We start from the raw sequence: 24,907 nt of genomic DNA, 5'->3' as shown, positions 1-24,907 counted from the left end.
CAAGATTGCATTGCATTTGTAGACTGCTTTGGGTAGAACTGACATTTTCACAATGTTGAGTCTACTTATCCATGAGCATGGTATGTTTTCCCATTTATGTAGACCTCTTTTGGTTTCTTGCAGTAGTGTTTTGTAGTCTTCTTTGTATAGGTCTTGTACATCCCTGGTTAGATTTATTCCTAAGTATTTTTTTTTTTTAGGGGCTATGATAAATGGCATTGTTTACCTGTTCATCAACCTTTTTGTTGGTGTAAAGGAAGCCAACTGATTTTTGTATGTTTATCTTGTATCCTGCCACTCTGCCAAATCTTTCTAGCAGTTCCAGTAGTTTTCTCATGGAATCTTTTGGGTTTTCTATGTATACCATCATATCATCCACAAATAGGGATAGTTTAACTTCTTCACTACCAATTTGGATGCCTTTATTTCTTTTTCTTGCTTTATTGCTATAGCTAGGACTTCCAACACAATGTTAAATAGGGGTGGTGATAAAGGGCATCCTTGTCTTGTTCCTGTTCTCAAGGGGAATGTTTTCAGCCTCTCTCCATTAAGAATGATGTTGGCTGTTGGTTTTGTATAGATGCCCTCTATTATGTTGAGGGATTGCCCTTCTATATATATTTTATTGAAAGTTTTTGTTAGGAATGGGTGTTGGACTTTGTTGAATGTTTTTTTCTGTGTTGATCAAGATGATCATGTGATTCTTTTATTTATGTGGTTGATTATGTTAATTGATTTTCTAATGCTGAACCATCCTTGCATACCTGATATGAATCCCACTTGATCGTGGTATATTATTATTTTGCTATGATGCTAAACTCTATTGGATAGAATTTTGTTAAGAATTTTTGCATCTATATTCATGAGAGATATTGGTCTGTAATTTTCTTTTTTTTTTTTTTGTGGTGTCTTTGTCTGGTTTTGGTATCAGGGTTATGCTGGCTTCACAGAATGAATTCAGAAGTGTCCTTTCCTCTTCTATGTTCTGAAATAGTTTGAGTAGTACTTTGAGTAGTACTAGTATAAACTCTTTTCTGAATGTTTGGTAGAGTCAAGAGATATTTTTTAAATAATTGGAGAAGGTCTATATAGATTACAGAGCTCCTAGGTAACACAAATCATTAAGTGCTCAGCTACTAAAAAAGGCTGGCAGTTGGAGTCCATTGAGAGGTGCCCTGGAAAAAAGGCCTGGCCACTGAAAACCCTACTTGAAACACATGGGGCCTCCATGAGTCAGAATCAATTTGACAGCAACCAGTTTTGGTTTGGACATTAAATGATATTAAGTAATTATTTTTAATTATATTAATTATAATGATACTGTATTCATGTAAAAATGGTTTTACTTTGTAGAAATCTATACTAAAATATTTGCAAGTGAAATTAAATGACATCAGGGATTTGCTTTAAAGCAATAGAGAAACAACAACAACAAAGAAAAACTTAAAAAGAATGGGAAGAAGGAAAAAAAAAAGCAAGTGTAACAAAAAGTTGGTAATTCTTGATTCTGATGGATTGGTATATGGGATTTTGTGTAAGATTGAAAACTTTCACAATAAAAAAAATCTTTTAAAATATGAAACGTTGCTTGGAGAACTGCTATTATTCAATCATGTCTGAATCATGGGTTTTGTGGAGAGATGTGGTGGCAGAAGAAGCTGAAAACGGAAGGAGTGGTCACTTCATGGCATTCTTTAAACACGATATCAAGGAATTTGGATTTTATTCTCAGGCCAGCATTTCCCAAAATATGTTCTGGGATATTGATGTATGGTTTTCACTTTAAAATAGACAGGGGAAAGTGGTGGATAAGAATGTCATTTTTATTTTGGAACACTCTGTATTCTATATTCCTTCCAATTGGTTGGATATTAATGTTCATTAGCACATGGCTGTAGAAATACCTATTGAAATTTAACATAGTATTTTCTCGACTTACAGAATCTTTTTTTTTTTTTGGATAAGTTGCCATCCACTGAGGAGAAAATCTGAAAACCAAAATTATAGGAAGAAATACTACACAATTTTCAAAAATGTGACAAATTGGTCTGACCTGTATTTTAAGAAGATAATCCTAGTGGCAGTGAGTTGTGGAGTGACTGAAATAGATCAGGTATGAGATAATAAAGAAATGAATGAATAAAGGTAATGACATGGGATAGAAGTCCTGGTGGCACAGTGGTTGAAAAGCTCAGCGGCTAACCAAAAGACCAGCAGTTCAAATCCATCTTCGTTCCTTGGAAACCCTATCAGGCCATTCTACTCTGTCCCGTAGGGTCACCATGAGATGGAATCAACTCAACGGCAACGGGCTTTTTTTATGGGCGTGGGATAAGGATGGAATCAAACAGATACAATGCATATCAATAGACACTTAGAAGGAAGTGTGACAGAATCAATACACAACAATGCTGAAGTTTCCAACCTGGGGAGTGAGACACTGGCAATGCCTCTGTTATAGTTACAACAAAAGAGGAAGTGGCTGCGAGGGAGTGGAAGAATACACTGGGAGTTGATGCACAAAGGTCTGTGATAAAAGAATATATTTATCTAACATATAATATTTTCTTACATAAAATTCAGACATCTCAAGGACAGTCTAATAAGTAAATATCAGGAAATGAATGAATTTTTAAATACTTAGGTCTTTCCTTCTAAGCTAACCTAAGTCACTTACCCACAAGGCCTATATGTGAACACAATGTAACTCTCTTCATCACTTCTTTCAATGAAAGTCACACAAGTGTGCTTTTCCCAGTGCCTCATGGCCTGCTTGAACATGGCTCGCTGGCTGCCTGGAAAAATCGTATGACATTAATAAATAGTGTCTGCCCCAGGAAGGAGTGCTTGCTGCTGGATTCCCTATTCCGAGCCTGGCTGGGCTGTTCAGAATGCCACCACTATTATCAACCCAAGAATGCTGGCCCATAACAACACAAATGAGTCATTGTTAAGAACGGACACCCACCTTATAATCAGAAGGTTATCACTCACTGTCTCTAAAAGTATTAGGTGTTTACAAGGTTCTATACACAGGGCCTACATTCTTCCTGTCAGTTGAAGAGAGATCAGCTCCCAGATTTAATAGGCACATTTGAAACACAGTTTAAAACAGAACAGGACTTAAGATTCTCAAAACACAAAACTAAAGACATTTTTCAATCTCAAGGATATTTTGAACTAATAATCTAAGTTACTGTGGTATGTTTCAAGTTTGACTTAATAATATGTTTTGTATATTAATATTTTATAAAAATATACAGTACCCTTACAATAGTTATTATTTCTTTATCAAAATAGACATTCTGGGAACAGCTTACCAGTGAAGTTGCCTCCAATAACATAAGGAATAACGCCTCCAGGCCATATTCTTTCAGTTCTTGATGTAGCAGCTCTGGGAACTCGGTTTTTCTCATTTTGCCCTGAGAATTTTAGAGGTACTTTTCCCTTAACTGTGTTGTTTTGCTGCAAGCCTGCAGTGACATTTAAAATATTCTGTGAAACAGAAGTCCTGGGTCAGGGAATCGTTTACCTCTTAAAGGACAAAAGTTGAAATGTCTTATTTACATATTCGCCCAGACATGCCTGCAGTCCAAATACATTAAAGAAAAGCTTCATTTATATTACATATTGGTAAAAAGAATTAAAATATTTAAGTATTTCATGTCAAATATTTACTCCTAATGTTCTATGAGCAAATTTTTGGTGAATTTCCATACAGTAGCCTGTAGCAGAGAGAAGTCAGGCACACTTGTAGGCCACAGGAAAATTATTTTATGTATTCTAATTTACTATCGTTTATCCAGATCACTACCAGTTCACCACCAGTTGATAAAATAGATATTGTTTAATTAAAAAAAAAGGTGCTGTCCAGTCAACTCCAACTCATGGCAACTCCGTATATTTAATAAACTCACATGATATTCGAAACTTTTCTTACTCCAGCTAAATTCCTAATCCCTTAAATCAGGCTGATATTCTGTAGCACAGCCTGCATTTGTGCATATTACCCCGTACAGATATTCAAAGAAATAAAGTAAGACAGACATCTGGGACAAAGGGTTATCTCCACTCTAATCTCTTCAAGGTTCACATCATGGTTCACAGCACGATTTGCAGGACAGCATACAGCCTGAAGATGCCAACAAAAAATGCAGTCTATTTCTGAAAAACTTTCAAGTCTAATGGTTTACTTTCCTTGGTTGCCTTATATACTATTTTTGTTCTTATTTTGTTTTTCCAAAATTTGCATGATTAGCCTTTCTTATTCATGTATTGCCGTTGATACGGATACCCTAGTACTAGTATATACTTGGTCCTTGGGTGACATACATGGCTAAGCACTCGACTACTAGCAATTTGAACCTGCCCAGATGTGCCTTGGAAGACCAGGCTGGTGATCTGTTTCCGAAAAGTCACAGCCTTGAAAATCCTATGGAGCAGTCCTACTGTGCACACATCGGGTCACCATGAGTCGGAAATGAATTGACGACAACAGCATATACTTCACTTTATACAATAAATATTAAATGTGTGTCACCTACACCTGTGCCCCTAACATGCCCATCTATTTAGTGTCCTGGAGCAAAGCATATTTGCTTGGGAAATTCATTCCTTACAGAAAGATAACATACCTTCAAGTATTTAATAATCCATCCATTCAAGAGATACTAGAATCTGAGCTTTAATAGAAGACTTAGAAACAAACAACCCTAAAATCTACAATTAGTGATTAATGAACTCAATACTACAAAAAATAACAATAAACCCAGAAAGCAGTTGCTCAAGATGATACATGTTTTTTCTTCATACATTTGCAAGTGGTGAAAATGTTTTTGACCATTTTTAATAATATAATCAATCAGTTTGTCAATTTATTTTAAGCAGGTTTTATTTCAAAACCAATAGCCATGACATTTTCTCATTTGATTAAAATTGACGTAGCTCCATGCTTGATGAAAATAGTTCAGTGAGATAAAAAAATTAATTGGAGATAAATATTAAAAATAGATACTTAATCTATTTTTAAGTAGGAGAAGCTTAAAATAAGTTAGAAGAACATTTCAATTTTCCCCAATTGTTCTAAAAAACCTTACATGACATATGAGCTAACAAAAGAAAAACAAATGAAGGAGCTTTCGCGGCATGTATCCTTTACATAGTTCACATCATAATGGCACACTGATTTCAATAAACCGAACTGCTATGAGTATAATATTTACTGTACATCAAGTCAAGCGTCTGCAACTTTAAACATTGATATACCAGAGCCAATTCTTCTTATCCTGTCTATAAGTTGGTAGAGGGCCCCTCGTTTCTTTGACATACCATGGTCTCCAAGTCCACCTTAAAGAATGAAAGAAAATAATTAAGTTAAATTCCCTATACTTCAACTTTCTCGCAAATAAATTACAGCAATAGATTGCACTGAACTCTCTTTGAGAATCACTGTATTTTTATGTGATGCTAGAGTGTTAGAGTTATAAATATCCATGAATCTTTGAAGAGTATAAAAAATTCCACAGTTAACAATTTTGGTAACTAAAAATATAAATAAATAATGGGCGTGGGGAGAGATCTAGAAGGCACTCTAAGCATAACTTTATTTGGACATCATAACAATTGAATCATCTATTGACAACAAGAAATATTTTTTCTTCACTGTGACTCTGACATCACACAGTGTGATATTGGATGACGGCAAGTTGTACTGCCCTGCTGATTGCATTCTAACTACATCCCCAATGCAAGCAGAATAGTCTCAGAATTCAAATGAACAAATTAAAATAAAAACATTAGAAGAGCAAATGTATGGTGAAAGTTGTGATCCATATGAAATCTTATTAAAAATTATATCAAATTTTACAATACATCCAATTAAATTTTGAAAATGTATTTCAATAATTCATAAAAACCAATAATACATCACTAGAAGAAAGTCACGGAGCCCTGGCGGTACAGTGGTTAAGAGCTTGGCTGCTAACCAAAAGGTCGGCAGTTGAAATCCACCAGCCACTCTTTGGAAACCTTATGGGGCAGTTCTACTCTGTCCTACAGGGTCGCTAAGAGTTGGAAATGACTCAATGGAACATAACAATAACAAGAAAGTCACGAGGTAAATATCCAAAAGAAAATAGTAGTTGGCTACAATACTTTCTCCTGTCTTAAGTAATTTGCAAAGCTTATAAAAATAGACTTTAAAGAATTGTATAGTTCAAAAAAGAGACGGGGGTAAGGATAAGGAAATATGTCTGCTCACAACAAAGACTAAACAAGGTAGGTTTCTGTCACAGGTCAGAAAAAAGACCATTTGGCTAAAACCCAAGTCTCCTAATTCTAATTCGAGGTTTTTTTTTTTTTTTTTTTTTAAATAAACTGCTGCCTCCATTTTTGTCCTGTTTTCTTTACTCCCTTAAATTTTTAATAGACGAACATTAAAGAGGTATCATTGAGTAAACAACCACTATAACTTCTAATGGCATTAAAACAGTGCAGATGAGTTTATACCAGACATAGTGTCTGTAGCTTGTGAGTATCTCTGGACTAAGATAATGAAAGAGGGTCAGAAATCTATGGAGACAGTGAACTGTTCTCAGACTTTGTACTATTTCCATCTCATGCTTTTTCTCCCTTTGTAATTATTATGGAAACTTAACTATCTTGATTGGAGTTAATAAAATACAAAACAGTAATAAAATCCATTGCCGTATAAGCCTCTTAAAGCAAAAATCGAATAGGTCCTTATAAGGCACATACATCAGAGTGCTTATTCACTGACTAATAATCGCCTTAATTATTTGCATTACATGGTCACATTTTTGCTGTGTCCCTTGAAAACATTTTTGAAATTTTTCATTGAACATTTTAGAAAGATGAGGTAATACTTAAATGCCTTCATTCCCAAGCAGTTACAAGACACAGTTTTAAAGTATGGCATCTATGTATGGTTTAAAGTATGGCTCATAATGACCATTATGTAGCAATTACATTTTACATTAGATAGGTCTAAAATGCATATAAACAGATTTATAAGAAGGCATTTTTCTCATTCCTTATGAGAAAAAAGAAACTTATTTAAAATTAAGGTAATTATAAAGATAAGAGCAACTGCAGAATTGCAAAAAGGATTTTAGAACTACCAAAGGCAATAAGGCTTCTAATAATGAAATTTTTAGCAATTTTAAATAGTTTTTTCAGCAAACGAAATTTAAAAAAAATTGTGCAGGTTAAGTTCACTGAAAAAGAACAAAAAGAAACTTCAGGAAATAAGTGGTTATTTTGCACATGTATTAAAAAATCCATAAATTAAGTAAATACTTATGGAAAAAGCTACACAGTTGAAATATGGAAATGAGAAATATAGCCTAGTCAGCACAAACAAGCAAACTCAAAAAAGGAAAGAGTAAGAAAAAAATAAAAGATACCTGTACATGTTTTGGAATTCATCTGAATAATGCAAGTTATTACTGAACTTTCAAATATGTGCATATTTCACATATATATTTAGAATAAATGGTTTTATGATTGACTGAATAATCTATATTATTCTGTATCTCTAAGGTAACAATTTTTTTCTTCCGTTATTGCTATTTTAATGCTCAAGTATAAATTAAATGACAAAATAAGTGTATTAAAACTTTTTAAGTCACAGAAAATGAATGCCTTTAAAATAGCTGGGTACGCATACCCATACCCATTGCTGCTAAGTCAATTCCAACTCATAGCGACCCTATAAGACAGGATAGAACTGCCCCACAGGGTTTCCAAGGAGTACCTTGTGAACTCCAACTGCTGACCTTTTGATTAGCAGCGGTAGCTCTTAACCACTACACCACTAGGGTTTCCAAAATAACTGGGTAGAAAAAAGAAAGGGGTGGGTAAAAAAAATGACCTAAATAGAGCTAGAAGATAATAAATATTTTTTAATCAAAACTACAAATGCAGTTTATGATAAATCTAGGATTTTGCTGAGCTGTATCACTGCCCTATCATCCAGAATATATTGCATCCATGGCAGTGCTAAATGTGAGGCTGTAACTGGATAGTCAGCTAATAAATACTTCCTACAGAAATGCACTCTCTGTGATATTTACACTGTAAAGCAAGTTTTTCCCTCATATTGGTGTATGTTTCAGGAAAGACACTATATATAAGAAAAGGCAAAGCATAATATTCTTAAAAGCATGTGTTCTTATCTTAAATTTCTTAGGTTTTATTATTTTACATACATTTTTATTATGAATGATTTTCATAGATAGGATAATGGTACATTGGTTATATAGAAAAGTGTCTTCATTCTTAGAAAGTTCATGCTAATCTATTTAATTTTATAGTGTTATGTCGCTTGCAATTAATTTCAAAACATTTTCTTTTACACACACACACGTATGCATACACAGACACACAGAAAATACGGTAATTATTAACAATTCTTGAATTTATGTGATGGGAATACCACCGTATGGTATCCTTGCACTGTCTTTTCAACTTTTTTATGTTTTAGGTTTGTCATAATATAGAGTTGGGAAGAAGTAAATTGGGCAAAGAGAGATTAATTCACAATATAAACAGTTTTAAGTCTGTAATATATTTGTTTGCTGGATACCAGAAAGGAACTATAAAAATAAAAACAGTTATGTGAGGAGGGGGTGCAATGAGTACCAAAAATGAGATTGGATCATTTTTTTAGCTATAACTACAAAAAGAAATGTGAAACCTGCAATTTTCCCCAAAATAAAATATAAAATAATCTTACCAATATCATATAAAATATTTAAAATTTTTAATAAAAACATTTAAAACTTAGAACCCAATAATCTTCTAAGTATTTTAAGTCTCACACAGGCATAATTTAGCCATGCTCAAAACAGCTAAAATTAAAACTACCTTCTAGGTTTTCCATAAAAATTGGTATATTAATAAAGATATGTATATATTCTTTTCTAAATAAGTTTGTATATAAGTGCTCTAAGAATAATTTATATTTTGCAATGCAATATCTGAATGGGGCAACTGAATCTAGTTTTCAAGAGCGTGAAATCTGAGCTTTCTCAGCATTGATTCTGGTCCTGACTCAGCCACTTTCTGGCTGTGTGACAATGAGCAAGCTACTTTACCTTCTAACTAGATCTCTTCCCTTGTAAATCACAATAGTATGGGAACCTACCCTATGGAGTTGTTACGAGGATTCAAAGAGTTAATATCTGCAAAGCATTTAAACAGGGTCTGGTACATAATAAACAGTATAATATGTTTGCTAAAAAATAAATAAATAAAACTATCAACAAGGCCTAAATTTATAAATATGCCCATTCATGTCCAAGAAGTTGAGGGTGATCAGTGAGACATTAAAAATGATCCAAAGAATGTTTGTAGCATTGTAAAAGTACATTTGCTCCAAAATAAACAAATACTTAATCAAATAATCAACCGTACCTGTGGTATGTCCAAGTCTTCCAAAGGGGTTCTGTGTAAGGTCAATTGTCCTATCAATTTGAAAGATATTTAAGTCTTCATCTTCTAAGGCAATATCACCCCAAAACACAGCTAAAAAAGAAAAGTTTAATTAAAACGTAAATATTTAAAAGAGGAAATCTATGCAAACTTTGCTAATTTAGAAAAGCATTCCTAAAAATATGGAAATGTGGTTCATATATAGATGTTTCAGATTATATCTGATTATAACTGAATTTATTAGACCTGTTATAGTATAAAGATTAGCCATCTGTCAATGTCATGACCCTCCCTTTTTGAGGGGGATAGTAGTTTCCTTCAGTGAGACGGTCACTCACTTATAGGGAGTCGTAAGGGAAGAACAATCACAAGCTGGCCTGCAGATAACTAAAAATCTGATGAAAATGTCTGTGTGCTTGTGACACACAGCAGATCCTCACTAACAGAGTAGAAAGAGAAGTGGTAACAATTAACCCGTGTGTCATGATAACTTTATAAAAGCAATGTGCAATTAAGACAAGCTAATATTGTTTTTTTTAATATTGTACTGGAGCCCTTGTGAAGCAGTGGTTAAGAGATAGGCTGCTAACCAAAAGGTCAGCAGTTCAAATTCACCAGCTGTTCCTTGGAAACCTTATGGGGCAGGCCTACTCTGTCCCACAGGGTCGCTATGAGTCGGAATTGACTCGACAGCAATGGGTCATACGTTAATACTGTACTGTTATAGCAATGCATCCTGCCACATTTTCACACATTTTATACAAAGACACTTCCCTAAGATGATATTGCCTCCAAGTCTCTATAAAATGTATAAGTAACTACCAAAGGCAATGTTTAAGTCAACATTTACTTAGGCTACTACCATGTGCCAGGCCTTTGACCTTCATGACAAATAACACATGATCCATATTTTCAGGGGCCTCAAAATCAGTATCCTAAAACTTAGAAGCTCTCTGATTTTCTGTACTGAGTCTATCTTTTATATTATTTAATAAAGCAAAGATCTATAAACCATGGTGAAATAATGGGAGAGTTCATTTACAACTAGCGTGTGAATTTCTCTTATAAAGTCTGTTATGGATAGAATCACGTTCCCAGTGTTGCTGTCCCAACGTCTGTATCTGTGAATGTGATCCTGTTTGGAAATCTGGATTTTCTTTTGTTATGTTAATGAGGCCATACAGGGGTACAGTGGGTCCTAAACCTAATCCCTTCACAGTGGTGTTTTATATAGGGAAGTAAAGAAATAAAGGAATCCCTGGGAGGCGGCAATGGTTAATGTGTTAGGCCAACTGAAGGTCTGGAGGTTCCAGTCTACTCAGAGGCACTTCAAAAGAAAGTCATGCCAAAAAATTCCTGAAAACTCAGCCACTCAATGGCAACTGCTTAAAAATACAGAGAGGCAGCCATAGGTGGGGAACACACCATGTGACAACGGAGGCAGATGCATCTACAAGCCCAGGAACGCCAAAGACTGTTGGCAGCAACTAGAAGCTGAAAGAGACAAAGGGCCTTTGCCTGGAGCTGATACTCTGAGTTCAGTCTTCCAGTCTCCCGAACTATGAGCAAATGCATGTCTTTCAAATCAGTGTGTTTTACTGGGTTCAAATCTTATATTTATTCATTATAAATATAAATTTATTATTACATTTATATAATTTTATAAAGTTTATCCTTCAATCATAAAAGCAATACAATGGTTTAGGCTTTGACCATAGGTCAAATTATTTACCCAGTTTAGTTTCCTGGTACAAAACTGACATGAGATAAAATAGAACTCAACTTTGGTATAAATCCAGAAAGAAAAAGAAATTAGTTCAAAGTTAATTATCAGCTCAACATACAAAAAATTTTATTAGAACTCTTTATTTAGCCCCGTCCTGGGCCTCAATGCCAATGAAATGGATAGACATTAAAGACAGTAAGCATCTCTTTACTTCTACAGATTCCTTATTGTCCACATGAACAGAGTAACGAAGGGGCTGTCTAATAAATGATGGCACTAAGTTGTTGTTTCGGTGCCGTCGAGTCGATTCCGATTCACAGCGATCCTAGAGGACAGAGTAGAATTGCCCTATAGGGTTTCCTAGGCTAAAATCTTTATGGGAGCAGATTGCCAAGTCTTATCTCTGACATAGCACTAAGAAGTTGGGCTTAATGCCTAAAACTGAATCCACATTCTAACAGACTTCAAACAGAGGCAGCAGATATTGCCGATACTCCACTGTCCCTAAAGCCAGACATCCCAAGAAAGAGATTGCCTGTCTAAAAAATATATTTTGTCAATCATATATATATATACACACTCACATATATATATACACACATATATATATATACACACACACATATATATATACACACACATATACACACATATATATACATGGCTTGTTAGAGGTTAAGAGCTATGGCTGCTAACCAAAACGTTGGCAGTTCAAGTCCACCAGGTACTCCTTGGAAACCCTATGGGGCAGTTCTACTCTGTCCTGTATGGTCACTATGAGTTGGAATTGACTAGATGGCAACTTTTTTTTGTTTGTTCGTTTGTTTCATAAGATTCTTTGGTTTTCATAAAAATAAATTTGATACTGTATTTTACAAGATTTTAAGCTACTTTAAGGTAAAGCAAATGTGCTAGTTATTTGAAACTTCCAACACGTGTGTATAATATGCAAATACCTCTGGTTGTAGACACTGATCCTTCAGGACTCTCAGCCAGCCTCTTCCTTTCCTAGTATTGGGCAACTACAGATGCTCAAACTTTAATTTTCAGAGGAATCACAGTGGATATGGTTAAAATGCAGACTCTGATTCAGTAGGTCTGGAACAGGATCTCAGGTCCTACATATTAGAAAAGTTCGCAACTACTACAAAAAATTATTATCATTGTCATCCTCTTTCTTAGTGTCTTAGTCATCTAGTGATGCTATAACAGAAATACCACAAGTGGATGGCTTTAACAAAGAGAAGTTTATTCTCTCACAGTCTAGTAGGCTAGAAGTCTGACTTCAAGGCACCAGCTGCAGGAGAAGGCTATCCCTCTCTGTCAGTTCTGGAGGAAGGTCCTTGTGATGTATCAGTCTTCCTTTGGTCTGGGAGCATCTCAGGGCAGGAACCTCAGGTCCAAAGGACACACGCTCTGCTCCCAGCACTGCTTTCTTGGTGGTATGAGGCCTCCAACTCTCTGCTTACTTCCCTTTCCTTTTATCTCTTGTAAGATAAAAGGTGGTGTAGTCCATACCCCAGGGAGACTCCCTTTATATTGGATCAGGGATGTGAGCTAGTAAGGGTGTTATAATCCCACCCTAATCTTCTTTCACAGAAAATTATAATCACAACATGGAAGACAACCACAGAATACTGGAAATCACAGCCTAACCAAGTTAAACACACAGATTTTTGGAGGGACATAATTCAATCCATGACACTTAGTAACTTTTTTTCCCCCTGCAAGGAAAACTTGTACTCCTCTCAGAATGAGCTGGTTCACTTTAAAACTGAAGCACTCATTACAAAAGGCTGAGTTTGTCAGTAGTTACATAATAGAAATAATAAGTGTAAAATGAAACACAAATGTGTTTTAGATTTTTATTTTCCCGTAATGACTTTTCACATGCAGTAGGAATCCTGCCTTGATGGATTATATCCAATACAGATCAGCAGTCCAAGGGTGTATCACTTCACGGAAGCAAAAACATTACTTCTGTGGAGGGAAAAAGGCAGGAGGCCAGAGAATACTAAACAGGAGACAAAACAGCTCTGGAGTAGATAGGCCCATTTTGCTTACCATTATTTTTTCTTTAAATCTTGATGCTACCAACAGAAAAAGAAAAAAAATGAGATTTTGTAATTTGTAACTGATCATGTAGTTTAAAATGCATGACCTTATATTTTACACATTTGAAGGCTTCTTGAATTCGTCTTCTACTTGACTTTAAGTCTTATTTGTGCATGGTAAAATATTTTACTTACATGCTGAGCCAGGACAATTTATACTGATGTTATAATCTAACAGGTATTTGTTCTTTAGTTTCAAAGAGATATTTGTAATTCTCAAATCAACTGTAGAATTATTTTTATTTTTATCCAGTATTCTCAATTTACTCTGCATCAAAAGATAAATAAGTAAAGTAAAATCTAAAAACATAATAAAAATAAAAAAACAGTTTAAAAAGTATAAATTATCACTCATTTGCCCCATTTAATAGAGGGATTTAAGTTAATAAGATCAAAACTGAGAACCTGGTGATAGTCCGGGGAAACGGCTCAAGTGCGATGAAAATATTTACTAGTTGTTTGGATTCTTGGAGGCCAGCGGCACAGTGGTTAAGAACTCAGGCTGCTAACCAACAGGTCGACAGTTCAAATCCACCAACCGCTCCTTGGAAACCTCCCCGGGGCAGCTCTGCTCTGTCCTGTAGGGTTGCTATGAATGAAATCAACTTGATAGCAATGAGTTTTTTTTTTTTTTTTTTTTTTGATTCTTAGAGTCAAAAGGTAGTTTGGAGCTAATCAATAGGCCCAAATAAAAGATTAGGAAGGATGATTTTTAAACTACATGTAAAACCAGAGTTTTATTTTTTTTTCCTCAGAAGTTCATTTGCCTTCAACATAAATAAAAATTAAAAAAGAAAAAAATCAGAGACCAAGGGTGTTTTAATTGCAATAGGCCAAGTAAGCACGTTTTATAAAAGAATTATGATGAGAATAAGCAATCCAAGATTTCTATTTCCCTTAAACCCTAACGTTAAAACTTGTCTCTCCCACTCACTCCCAGTTCCCTAACGTTCTTTAGCTCTTGCGATATGAAGCTGGGTCCAGGGACTAGCTTTAAGGCAGCTTCAAGTTCGTGATCCCCTAAAAGCTGTATATAAAATTATGCATGAATATTTTTTTCTGGAGAGAGTACCACAGTACACTGTTAAAGGGAATCACGAAAAAGTAAAGAAGTACCACTCTTGCCAAAGGCAAAGCCTTTCAGTCCACCCAGAAGAAAACACTTGTGACCCTCTACCATCTAGAAAATGAATGTAGTTAGTAAATTAACAATAAGATATATCTGATGTCCTGCTGTGACTTCAGCATACACTGTAACAACTAAGAGGATAGAGTCTCCCCAGGCACCACCTACAGAGAACCTTCCCAGACACTGCCCCCCCAACAAACCGGGTGAGGTGACTTATGTTTCCATGTCCTGCCTATGCTTTTGTCAACAATAGGATGACAGGCAAGATTTCATAATTATGCTTTCAGTTGATGATTTTGAAAACACTGACAATAGGAAGTATGTGTTGCTCAACTCTAAATCCTCAATGCCAAGAGTGCCTGACATAAAGTAGTTCTTCAGTAAATGTTCTGAAGCATAAAAAAATATGAACGAGAACATGCCATGAGCTGGGAGATCAGGCGCTTACAATGAAAGCAAGGCTAGGTATACTATATACTTTCCAAGTTTGCCTTAACACCAAAAATACTAGCTATTTGACCATTTAAATATATATTTCAAAGGCTTTCAATCTAGAATAAATTATATATAATTTTATAATTAAAGGTAGATGACATTCTTTTTTATTCCAATAAACCAAAAAAAAAAAAAGCTAAACCCATTACTGTCAAGTTGATTCCGACTCCTAGAGACCCTATAGCATATATTATCAAATATTATTAAAAGTCGCTATGGGAAATGTGTTTCCTTTTCTCTAAAAACCACACTGCCACACTGATTGCTCAGGACGTACAATACTGAGCTAACAGATCAGTGATCTTGAGATTTATGGCATCTGGAGAGACAACTCTAGGATTCAACAATAGCCAAGAGTACTTGCTTATTACACTTTTTCCATACATAGTTTAAATTTCCCTGCTTTTACTGTTATTGGATTTAGGGAGGAAGAATGATGTCATGTGAAGATCTGACAAGGCTATTTTGGCTGCTTTAGCCTACAATGAATGCATAATGAAAATTTCCTCAGACAAGGGCAAGAGAGAAGGCTCAAAGGTCAACTATTTTGACGTGATTGACAACCACTAAGCAAACTCCCAAGGAAAGTAAGAATTGGCAAAAGTTCTGATGTAGACATTTTGGAGACATGTTATACCACTTCAAAAAAGATAATTTTCTGCTGATGTTTCATACGCACAGAATAAATTTTTCCCCCAAACTGTCACACATTAAAGTTAATATACCTTTCAAGTTTGGGAAACAATAATCTAAACATTTAAAAGCTCTGGATATAGAACAAAAATAAATAAAAAGATATTTTATACAGATTCTCAGATATAATCTTCAAAAATTAAGAATAAGAAAATGTTCGAAGCGGTTCATTTCTTTCTTTAATTTCTAATTATAAAAAAGAAATTATTGCAGCCCGTTTATCTTAGCGGTTGTTCCTAAGAAGGCATCCTATGCTTTACTTAAAACATTTTATAAGTTTTTTTCTCAATCTTTATTTCCACATTTACCATATCATCTAATCTACAATAGGAAAGCGCACTCGTAGTGAAGTACTAACATCAAGTTAAATAAAACTGTTAACTTATCCTTCCCTCATAAACTTGATTGAAAAGTGTATCTAGGTAGCATAACTCTCACCCAGCGATTCTAAGACAAGATGTCTAGACCTACCACTGAGAGATGGGGGGGTGGAGAGGGCGGGGAAGGGGCATGCAATATAAAAAAGCCAGACATGGATTGGATCACTGACTGTTGAAAAAAATAAATAAATAAAGTAAGCCTGTCCAACTATATTCTGAATTCAGAAGCCCTTTCAAAGAAGCACAGAATTGTCACTAGAATTGAACACGGTGCCCTTCAATTATTTACGGTATCAGGAAACAAAGTACAAGGTCAAGACGAAATCAAATGTGCCATCTGAAATGCAAATCAAACATAAATACATTTGTTATATAAAACCCAACCCATTGCCTTCCAATCTGTTCCGACTCATAGCGACCCTATAGGTCAGAGTAGAACTGCCCGATAGAGTTTCCAAGGAGCGCCTGGTGGATTCGAACCGCTGACCTTTTGGTTAGCAGCTGTAGCACTTAAGCACTACGCCACCAGGGTTCCCATTTGTTGTATACACTACACTAAAGTAAGGAATTTTCCTCTTGAACATGGAGGTACTTGATGATAATATCATTTTTCATGATATCAATGAGTTGCCAGATTAATCTAGGCTGATCAATAGAAAATTATTCTTCTTAAAATCTTTTTCTGTTTTAATATAATTTTTCATTATAGATATGATTAAATGTTAAATTTTCAAATAAACATATCTTCTTAAGTCTGAAAACATGAAATGTTTCCCATAACAAAAGATCCATTGAAATACCAAACCAATCTGCATTTATAGCCCACAATGCTTGTGGATAGGATTTCTCAGAACATTTTTAAAATATCACCCATACCACAAATATTCATTTTGAACTCTTTGTCTCAAAAGAGAAAACATTGACAGGAAAGTAATTTGAACAAGAGATATAAAAATAAATATTGAAACATTTTTTAGTGTATGGTCTAATATTTTCTATTGTCTTTAACAAAATGAATTATCCCAGTTCATATGCTGAAAAAACTGCCATTCTTAAACACTGCTCAAATAATGAATATATAATAAACCACTATCAAGATTTGGTTTATTTATATTTCCTACATCATACATCTTGTAACTACAGAGCAAACACTTGTTTTTCTTCTTCCCTTAGGCCTAAGATTGTTTACATTTGTGGCCAGCGTAGGAGTCAACCCTGGTACTTTTCTTTTAATTAAGTTTGTTTATTTTCTAAATATTGACACTAGCTCCTGGAGTAAAATCTTGTTCTCTTCCTGGATGGCTGAGTGTTCATGCAAACTTAATTATTTTCTATATTCTAGCTATGCTTTTCCCATTGGCTGGTCACCTCTTCACACTAACAAAAGAATCTTTTTTCACAATTTTTCCTATTTTTATTTCATCTGTTTTTATGATAGATCAAGAGTAAAAAAAAAAAAAGGTACATTCCAACATTTCTGATTAGTATTCATCTTTGTAAAATATTCCCTTTTGGACACAACTCAAAGGCTTGACTCTTTCTGGGTTTTTTTGTTATTGTTGTTAATACCCCCACAGCACAACCCACAAAACATGTGCTCAGTAAAATAAACCACAAAATTAAAAAAACTCATTGATATTTTGAAAACTTGACTCTATATACTGATTTCTATTTTTTCTCCTTTTAGTGTCGTGCTGTTATTGTTAGGTGCCATTGAGTTGACTCATAGTGACCCCATGTGACAGAGTAGAACTACCCCATAGTGTTTGTTAGGCTGTCTCTTTATGTGAACTGATTGACAGGTCTTTCTCCCACAGAGCTGCTGGGTGAGTTTGAATCTTTCAGTTAGCAGCAGAGTGCTGAACCGTTGTGCCACCAGCATTCCACTAGACCTTAAATAAGTGAGAAGATAATTAAGTAGAATTTTATTCACTGCAAACTAAGCAAAATAAATTTAACATCCCTAGTCAATTTTATATCAAAATATAAAGTTTCATATTAAAAGTTTCATAAAGTATCAGTAACTTACAGTAATATGAAGTGTGTGTGGTGCTAAATACTAACAAAGCACTTTGACCTACATTATCATGTTTGAGCCTTAGAAAAATTCTGATAACTGACTGATGCAACTAAGCTGCTGATAGAATTTACTTTTGTAAAAGCTTGCCAATCTCTTGTGGCTTAATTCAGATTATAATATCTATCCTTTACCTGTTACAGCGGAGTTGTTAGCGCTAACTCTAGGGCATTTCTGAGAGTTATATAATTCTGAGTCAGAACCATCATCTGTCTAATAAAAGTTTCAATTGAACTTATGTGGGTGACTCATCTTAACTAGGATAGTCAAGTCTCATATGGGAAATGAAGAAACAGATGTTTCCTTCCTTTTCAGATTTGCAGAAACCAAAATGGTACCTGTGCTGGCATATGCGGATAAAAAACTTCACCAAAAGATCAAATGATGTACAAAGGAAACAAGGTCTAAAGGGAAATGGAGTTCATCATAATTTGCACCCTGGAAGGGAGGAACTCATGGCTGCTCTAGTTCCAATTTCAATGTTATTAAGTAATCGGGCAGTATGTTTCAAGCAGTGTTTGAGATTTATTAATATCAAAGTCCTTATTTGCCATTTTTTAATTTAAATATTTAGAATTGGGATGAAAAATGCCAATTGGAAAATTTGGTCCAACCAGTCCTCTGATCTCCCTGCAGTATTCCTGATGAGTTAATTTTAAATGTATACTTTGACTCAAAGCTCCATTTGCTCTTTAAAGCATTGGACTTGAGTGTAGTTTTCTTCCCAAATTATTCACAAAATTTATTAGAGGAATCTTTTTGTAGTCTTTTGAAAATAAAAACAAAATAAAAATCCACAGAATATACACATTTTATTTTGCTAGTAAAATTACAATACCCAGAACATTTCAGGGAATTACTATACTTGGAGAGAAAGTACCTTAATATATTGAAATAACTGGTTAACTAAGATAAGCACTGTTTTAAAAGAAAACTGGAAGGGTCAAAAAAAAAAAAAATCTTACCGAGAACAAAGGCAAATACCATTTTCCCCTGTATTTATTCGACTTACAGACGATCGTATTGGTTACTCCCTCATTTGCACGATTTTACAAATGCAGTATATTACCAAAAAAAAAAAAAAAGTTGCCATCGATTCCAACACGCAGTGACCCTATAAGACAGAATAGAACTGCCTGATAGGGTTTCCAAGAAGGAGCTGGCGGATTCGAGACAAGCTCTTAAGCACTGCACCACCAGGGATCCACAGAGGCCTAAACACTATGAGAGGCTCATTTGTATAACTTACTTTAGTAAAGTCATTAAAAAAAAAAAAGTCATTAGAGGCTTATAAAACAAACCCAAGTCTAGAATCAGGAAAAGAAAGGTGATAAATAAAGAAGCCCTCCCCGAAATAAGAATAATAAGCTTAGGGACAAATTTTTAAAAAGTATTTTCATTGTGTTAACAATTACAAAACAAATTATTAACTAATAGTAATAAAGTGTAAGAGTCAAGGGTTCCAGCTCTAGAATCAGGTGGGTTCAAATCCCTATACTTGTTATGGGACCTTGGTTAAATTTTGGAAATTTTCTAAACTTCTATTTCCCTATCCACACGATTAAGCCTACCTAATTTTTTAATAGGTTTGTTTGTTGAGAGAATTTAATGTGTGATACATATAAAGTTTTTAGCAAAAGAGCTGCCATATAATAAGTACTCAATGCATATTGTTGTTATTGTTAGGTGCTGCTTTTGCTGAGTCGGTTCCAGCTCATAGCAACCCTATGTACGACAGAAGGAAACACTTCCCCGTCCTGTGCCATCCTCACAATCGTTTTTAGTGAGCAACACTTTTCAGAAAGGGACTTTACTCTTCTCCAGGTTAAAACAATACTAAGACACACAGAAGTCAAGTGACTTCTCAAAATTAGTAAACTACGGATAAAATTCAGATTTTCTGAGTTACTCTTTAATTTCTGTCACATTAAAATTTACTATGTCTTATTTGGCTAAAAAAAGGATGAAAAGCCAGTTTGACTGATCTTTGAGGTTTAAAACTTTTCTCTCTCATTCTCAGGTCCCGTATGTCAATAGTCAATTTCTCAACTCGTTTGCAAATGTTAAAATACATTCACAAGCACAGAAGTAATAACAGAAGGCCTAGTTCTTAAAATGGATCATGGGTTCTTATGCGAATACAACACACACACACAAACACACACACACACAACTGATATCCAATTCATAAAATAACATTTAAAATGCATAAAACAATGCATTCAACGGTATCTAATTCTGAAACATAAAACATTAGAGCATTTAAAAATAAATCAAACGTTTCTGGAATGACATGAATCTTGATAAATTTTAAATTTATACGCTAATCACACTAATTCTTAATTCATGATTACTACACACTTTCAAATTAAGCAAGAAATTAAAAACAGACTGGGATCAATTTAATAACTATGTATGACAGGTTCTAAGATTAATACAAAGTCAGATATCTCTGTAATACTTTTTAAATCCAGGTATAAATTCCCCGTGACTTACTTATATCATTTATACAAAAACCAAACCCAAATCTATTGCCAACAAGTCAATTCTCACTCATAGTGACCCTATAGGACAGAGCAGAACTGCCACATAGAGCTTCCAAGAAGTGGCTGGTGGATTCAAACTGCTGACATTTTGGTTAGCAGCTGAGCTCTTAACCACTGTACCACCAGGGCTCCAAGATCATTTATTAAAAAAAAAAAAAACCCAGTACCGTCGAGTGATTCCGACTCATAGCGACCCTATAGGACAGAGTAGAACTGCCCCATAGAGTTTCCAAGGAAAGCCTGGCAGATTCAAACTGCCAACCCTTTAGGTCAGCAGCTGTAGCACTTAACCACTACACCACCAGGGTTTCCAAGATATATCCATTTATAAAAATAAAAACAAGCATTAATTCCTAATTTCCTACAAAGATATAAAAAAATACAGTCAAAAAAAAGGTAGGAAAAATGTCAGAATTTATTACAAATAAAGTAATGAAATAAAAAGTTAAACAAACATAAATAATGTGTACGTGTGTGTACATTTATGGATACCATGTTTTTATGCAAAAAATGCACACCTTCTATGGTTGTTTGCCAGGCACACCGTTCCTCCCTCAAGGTATTTTCATAAGCCCCACTGTGCTAATCTTTTTACATGCTGTTGTAAAAAAACATTAGCATATCATGCATATGAAAATACCTCATTGCTCATTGGCGCAAGGCGCAGTTTGCAAACAAACATAGAAGGCAAGTGTTATTTGCATAAAAACACAGTATATATTATATACATATGTTATGTATTTATGTACGTGTGAATATGTGTATATAAAGGAGCCCTGGAGGGGCAGTGGTTAAAAGCTTGGCTGCTAACCAAAAGCTGTTCCTTGGAGACCCTATGGAGCAGTTCTACTCTGTCCTATAGGGTCGCTGTAAGTCTGAGTCCACTGGACGGCAACAGGTACGGGTATATACATAAAACATTATTTTGATTTCTTACTGCTACTATGTCTGAAATCTGACTTCTATGAGTTGAAGTATCCATCAATATTAAAAGTAACAATATTTTTTTTAAATAGTAATATTCTTTCCCAATATCCAGTTAATATTTTATTAATTTCATGCCATGGGGAACGGAAAAATTGACACAACTACCTTGGAATTTGTACTAAAATTATTTGCTCAATAGCGGTCCCTGGATGTGCTAAGATGAACTACCAATTTATATAAGTTCTCTCAAGTTTATCAAGTTATTTGAGACTTTTTTAAAAATCTACATCACTCAGCATAACAAAAATGGTTCCTTTATAAACTTCAATAAGTAAACGAAAACATTGTTATATATTTTCCTTTAGTTTTTTAAAGGTTTTCATATAGATAATTTTAAAATACTGTAATTAAACTACCAAAAGCTAAACACTGGCATATACAAAATGAAAAATAACAAAGAGCTTATTTCTTTAATGCTAAAAGCATAAATCAATATGAAAAATACCAGCAAATTATCAGATGGCATAAATAAACATTTCATAGAAATATATATTACATCTTAAAAAAATGTTCAACATTACTCTATAATTAAGGAAATATATATCAAAGAACATGAGATACCACCATTTTTCACCTATCAGATTGGACACTGCTAATATCAAATGTTGGTGAGGTATTGGGAAAGACAGTTTTTTATATGTAAAAAGATATTTGTGCAATTATATCTATTTTATCATTTTATATTAGATAACAAGTGAAAACCAACCTAAAGTTCTACCAACAAAAGGCTGCTTAAATAAAGTTTGGTATGTACATACAATGGAATACAATGTGGATAAAAGACCTTTCATGGTCTGCCCTTGCCTACATCACTGGCCTCTTCCCAATTCATGCCCCACCATCTCTGTTCCAAGCACACCCTACTTTTTTCAGACATTCATTTATTTAGCATCTATTTAGTGAGCCTTTTTTTGTTGTATTTTTAGGCCCATGGGATATACTGTGTTCATGCACTGGAAGAGGAGGACTGAATTCTAACTGGAGGAGAAGACAAATATGAAAAGAGAAAGACCCTCCATGAGATGGATTGACATAGTGGCTGCAACAATGGGCACAGGACTGGGCAGTGTTTCGTTCTGTTGGACATAGGGTTGCTAGGAGTTGGAACCTAACAACAACAACAAATATATATACATATAGATATACATCTACAATTGATCCTCAATATTCATGGATTTCATATTTGCCAATTTGCCTACTCACTAAGGTTTATTTATAACCCTGAAATCAATACCTGTGGTGTTTTCACAGTCATTTGGGGACATGCTCACCAAGCTGAGACTGAACAAGGCAACAACACTCTGCCTTCTTGTTTCAACTCTCATATTGTAAACAAGTGTCCTTTCGGGATTCTATTTAGTGTCAGATTTTTCTCTTTTTATTTTTAGTTACTTTTCTGTTCAAAATGATAAGTGCTGAAGCGCTAACTAGTAAACACAAGAAGGCTGCGAGGAGACTTACAGGAAAAACGTGTGCATTTGATAAGCTTTACTCAGGCACGAGTTATAATATTGATGGCAGTGAGTTCAACCTTAATGAATTAACAATGCATATTAAGAAAGGTGTGTTTTAACATCCATTGATGGAAATGCCATGACCAGAGGCTTACGGGAATGTAACCTTATATTTCCCCTAGGAGCAACGGTTCGGTGTTCCTTAATTCAGTCGGTGTTCACAGTGACTTTAGTCAGTGTTCACAGTGACTTTATAGAAGACAATTTTACAGAAGATATTATGAATAAAAAGAATCAACTGAACGTATAGTACTTATGTTGTTGTTGTTAGGTGCCGTCAAGTCGGCTCTAACTCATAGTGACCCCATGTACAACAGAAAGAAACACTGCCCTGTCCTGACCCATCCTCGAATCACTGTTAAGTCTGAGTCCATTGTTGCAGCTCTGTGTCAACAGCACTTACAGATAGTGGCAAGTGTTGTGCTGTCTCTTTCTACCCACATACATGCTGGCTAGTTTTCCCTGAAGAGGAGGCATTTAAGTTAAAAGCCAGTTTAATTTGAAGTCTAAAAGACGATTATTATAGACAATTTTCATTTACCTCTAGTTAACTTTGGAAACACTGGTGGTGTAGTGGTCAAGTGCTACAGCTGCTAACCAAAATGTTGACAGTTTGAATCCACCAGACGCTCCTTGGAAACTCTACGGGGCAGTTCTACTCTATCCTATAGGGTCACTATGAGTCAGAATTGACTCAACGGCAACGGGTTTGGTTTTGGTTTTTGTTATTAGCTTGTATTAATCTGGATATTGAAGAGTTTGAGGTAAATAATATGATATCAGTTTTAGCCAAAAGTATAGTGATTCTAAGTAATAATAAAAGCTAATAATACATTGAGCACTTACTATATGCCAGAATTTTTGGTTTTGTTTTCTTTTGTTTTGTCTTTAAAGTGCTTCAAAGTTAAAACGAGTTTATTTTTATTTCATATTGGGTTTTTCCTTTCATTAAATACACTATTTGCAAAACAGTGACAATGATATGAAGACTTTTTAGAGAGAAAGTGTGGCGACAGCATGTTTCATTTGCTCAATGACACAGCCATTTATTGAACTTCTACTTTGTTCCTGATATTGTGCTAACCCAAAAAGCCAAACTCCCTGCTGTCAAGATAATTCCGATTTATAGACCGTATAGGACAGGTAGGGTTTCCAAGGCTGTAAATCTTTATGGAAGCAGACTGCCACATCTTGTTCCTGTGGAGTGGCTGGGGGGTTCGAACCACTGACCTCTGGTTAACAGCTGAGCACTGTAACCACTGCACCACAGGGCTCCTTCAATACTGTGCTCAGTACTGATGACTCAAAAATAAAGAAGTCTCCTTTCTTTACAGGTTAACAAGTAAATCAGATAGGCTCTATTAACGTCATTCAAAGGCAATTTTTAGTTGACTATTTAGTCTCCTATTTTACTATTTCACCTTTCAAAAAAATGACAATAACATCAGGTACTTGAAAGCCTCTTTGAATCAATGGCACCCAAAAACGGAATCATGGCAAGGGATGTTAAAAATAGACCTCACTGCCAGAATTAGTCACATCACCTTAGCAACTGCTCCCAGAGTGCCCGGTTTTGCCAGTTCTATACCTTTGGCTCCACACATAATCCCAAGTCTCTCTGAGTAACAATTCATCACTACAATTGGCTGCACACATGAATTATTTTTTTTCTGTGAGGTCATGCCTTTAGTAGCCATTCCCACACTACCTTACAATAGAGACCACTAATAAAATTCAAGAAGAATATGACACAGAAAAAGAGAGATCCTTCCAGAGATAACCTTCAAAGATAG

General features: G+C 34.8%; 1 protein-coding gene across 5 annotated transcripts in view; it reads right to left on the bottom strand.

Moving 5' to 3' along the window:
- Window positions 1–24,907, bottom strand: part of TLL1 (tolloid like 1) — a 253,182-nt gene that overhangs the window by 130,309 nt on the left and 97,966 nt on the right. For 4 of the 5 annotated variants that reach the window (XM_049864900.1, XM_049864901.1, XM_049864902.1 and 1 more), the window contains 4 exons: window positions 9,436–9,546; window positions 5,266–5,346; window positions 3,321–3,473; window positions 2,678–2,795 (listed from right to left, as the gene is read on the bottom strand). In XM_049864900.1, coding sequence (XP_049720857.1) covers window positions 2,678–2,795; window positions 3,321–3,473; window positions 5,266–5,346; window positions 9,436–9,546 — 463 coding nt within the window. Of the gene's footprint in view, window positions 1–2,677; window positions 2,796–3,320; window positions 3,474–5,222; window positions 5,347–9,435; window positions 9,547–24,907 lie in introns of those variants that run through there. The other variant, XM_049864905.1, reaches the window with a different exon arrangement.

Source organism: Elephas maximus, chromosome 21 (genome assembly GCF_024166365.1).
Source record: "Elephas maximus indicus isolate mEleMax1 chromosome 21, mEleMax1 primary haplotype, whole genome shotgun sequence".
NCBI classification, from domain to species: Eukaryota; Metazoa; Chordata; class Mammalia; order Proboscidea; family Elephantidae; genus Elephas; species Elephas maximus.
The sequence above is the reverse complement of the archived record's forward strand: the minus strand, read 5'-3'. Positions and strand labels throughout refer to the sequence as shown.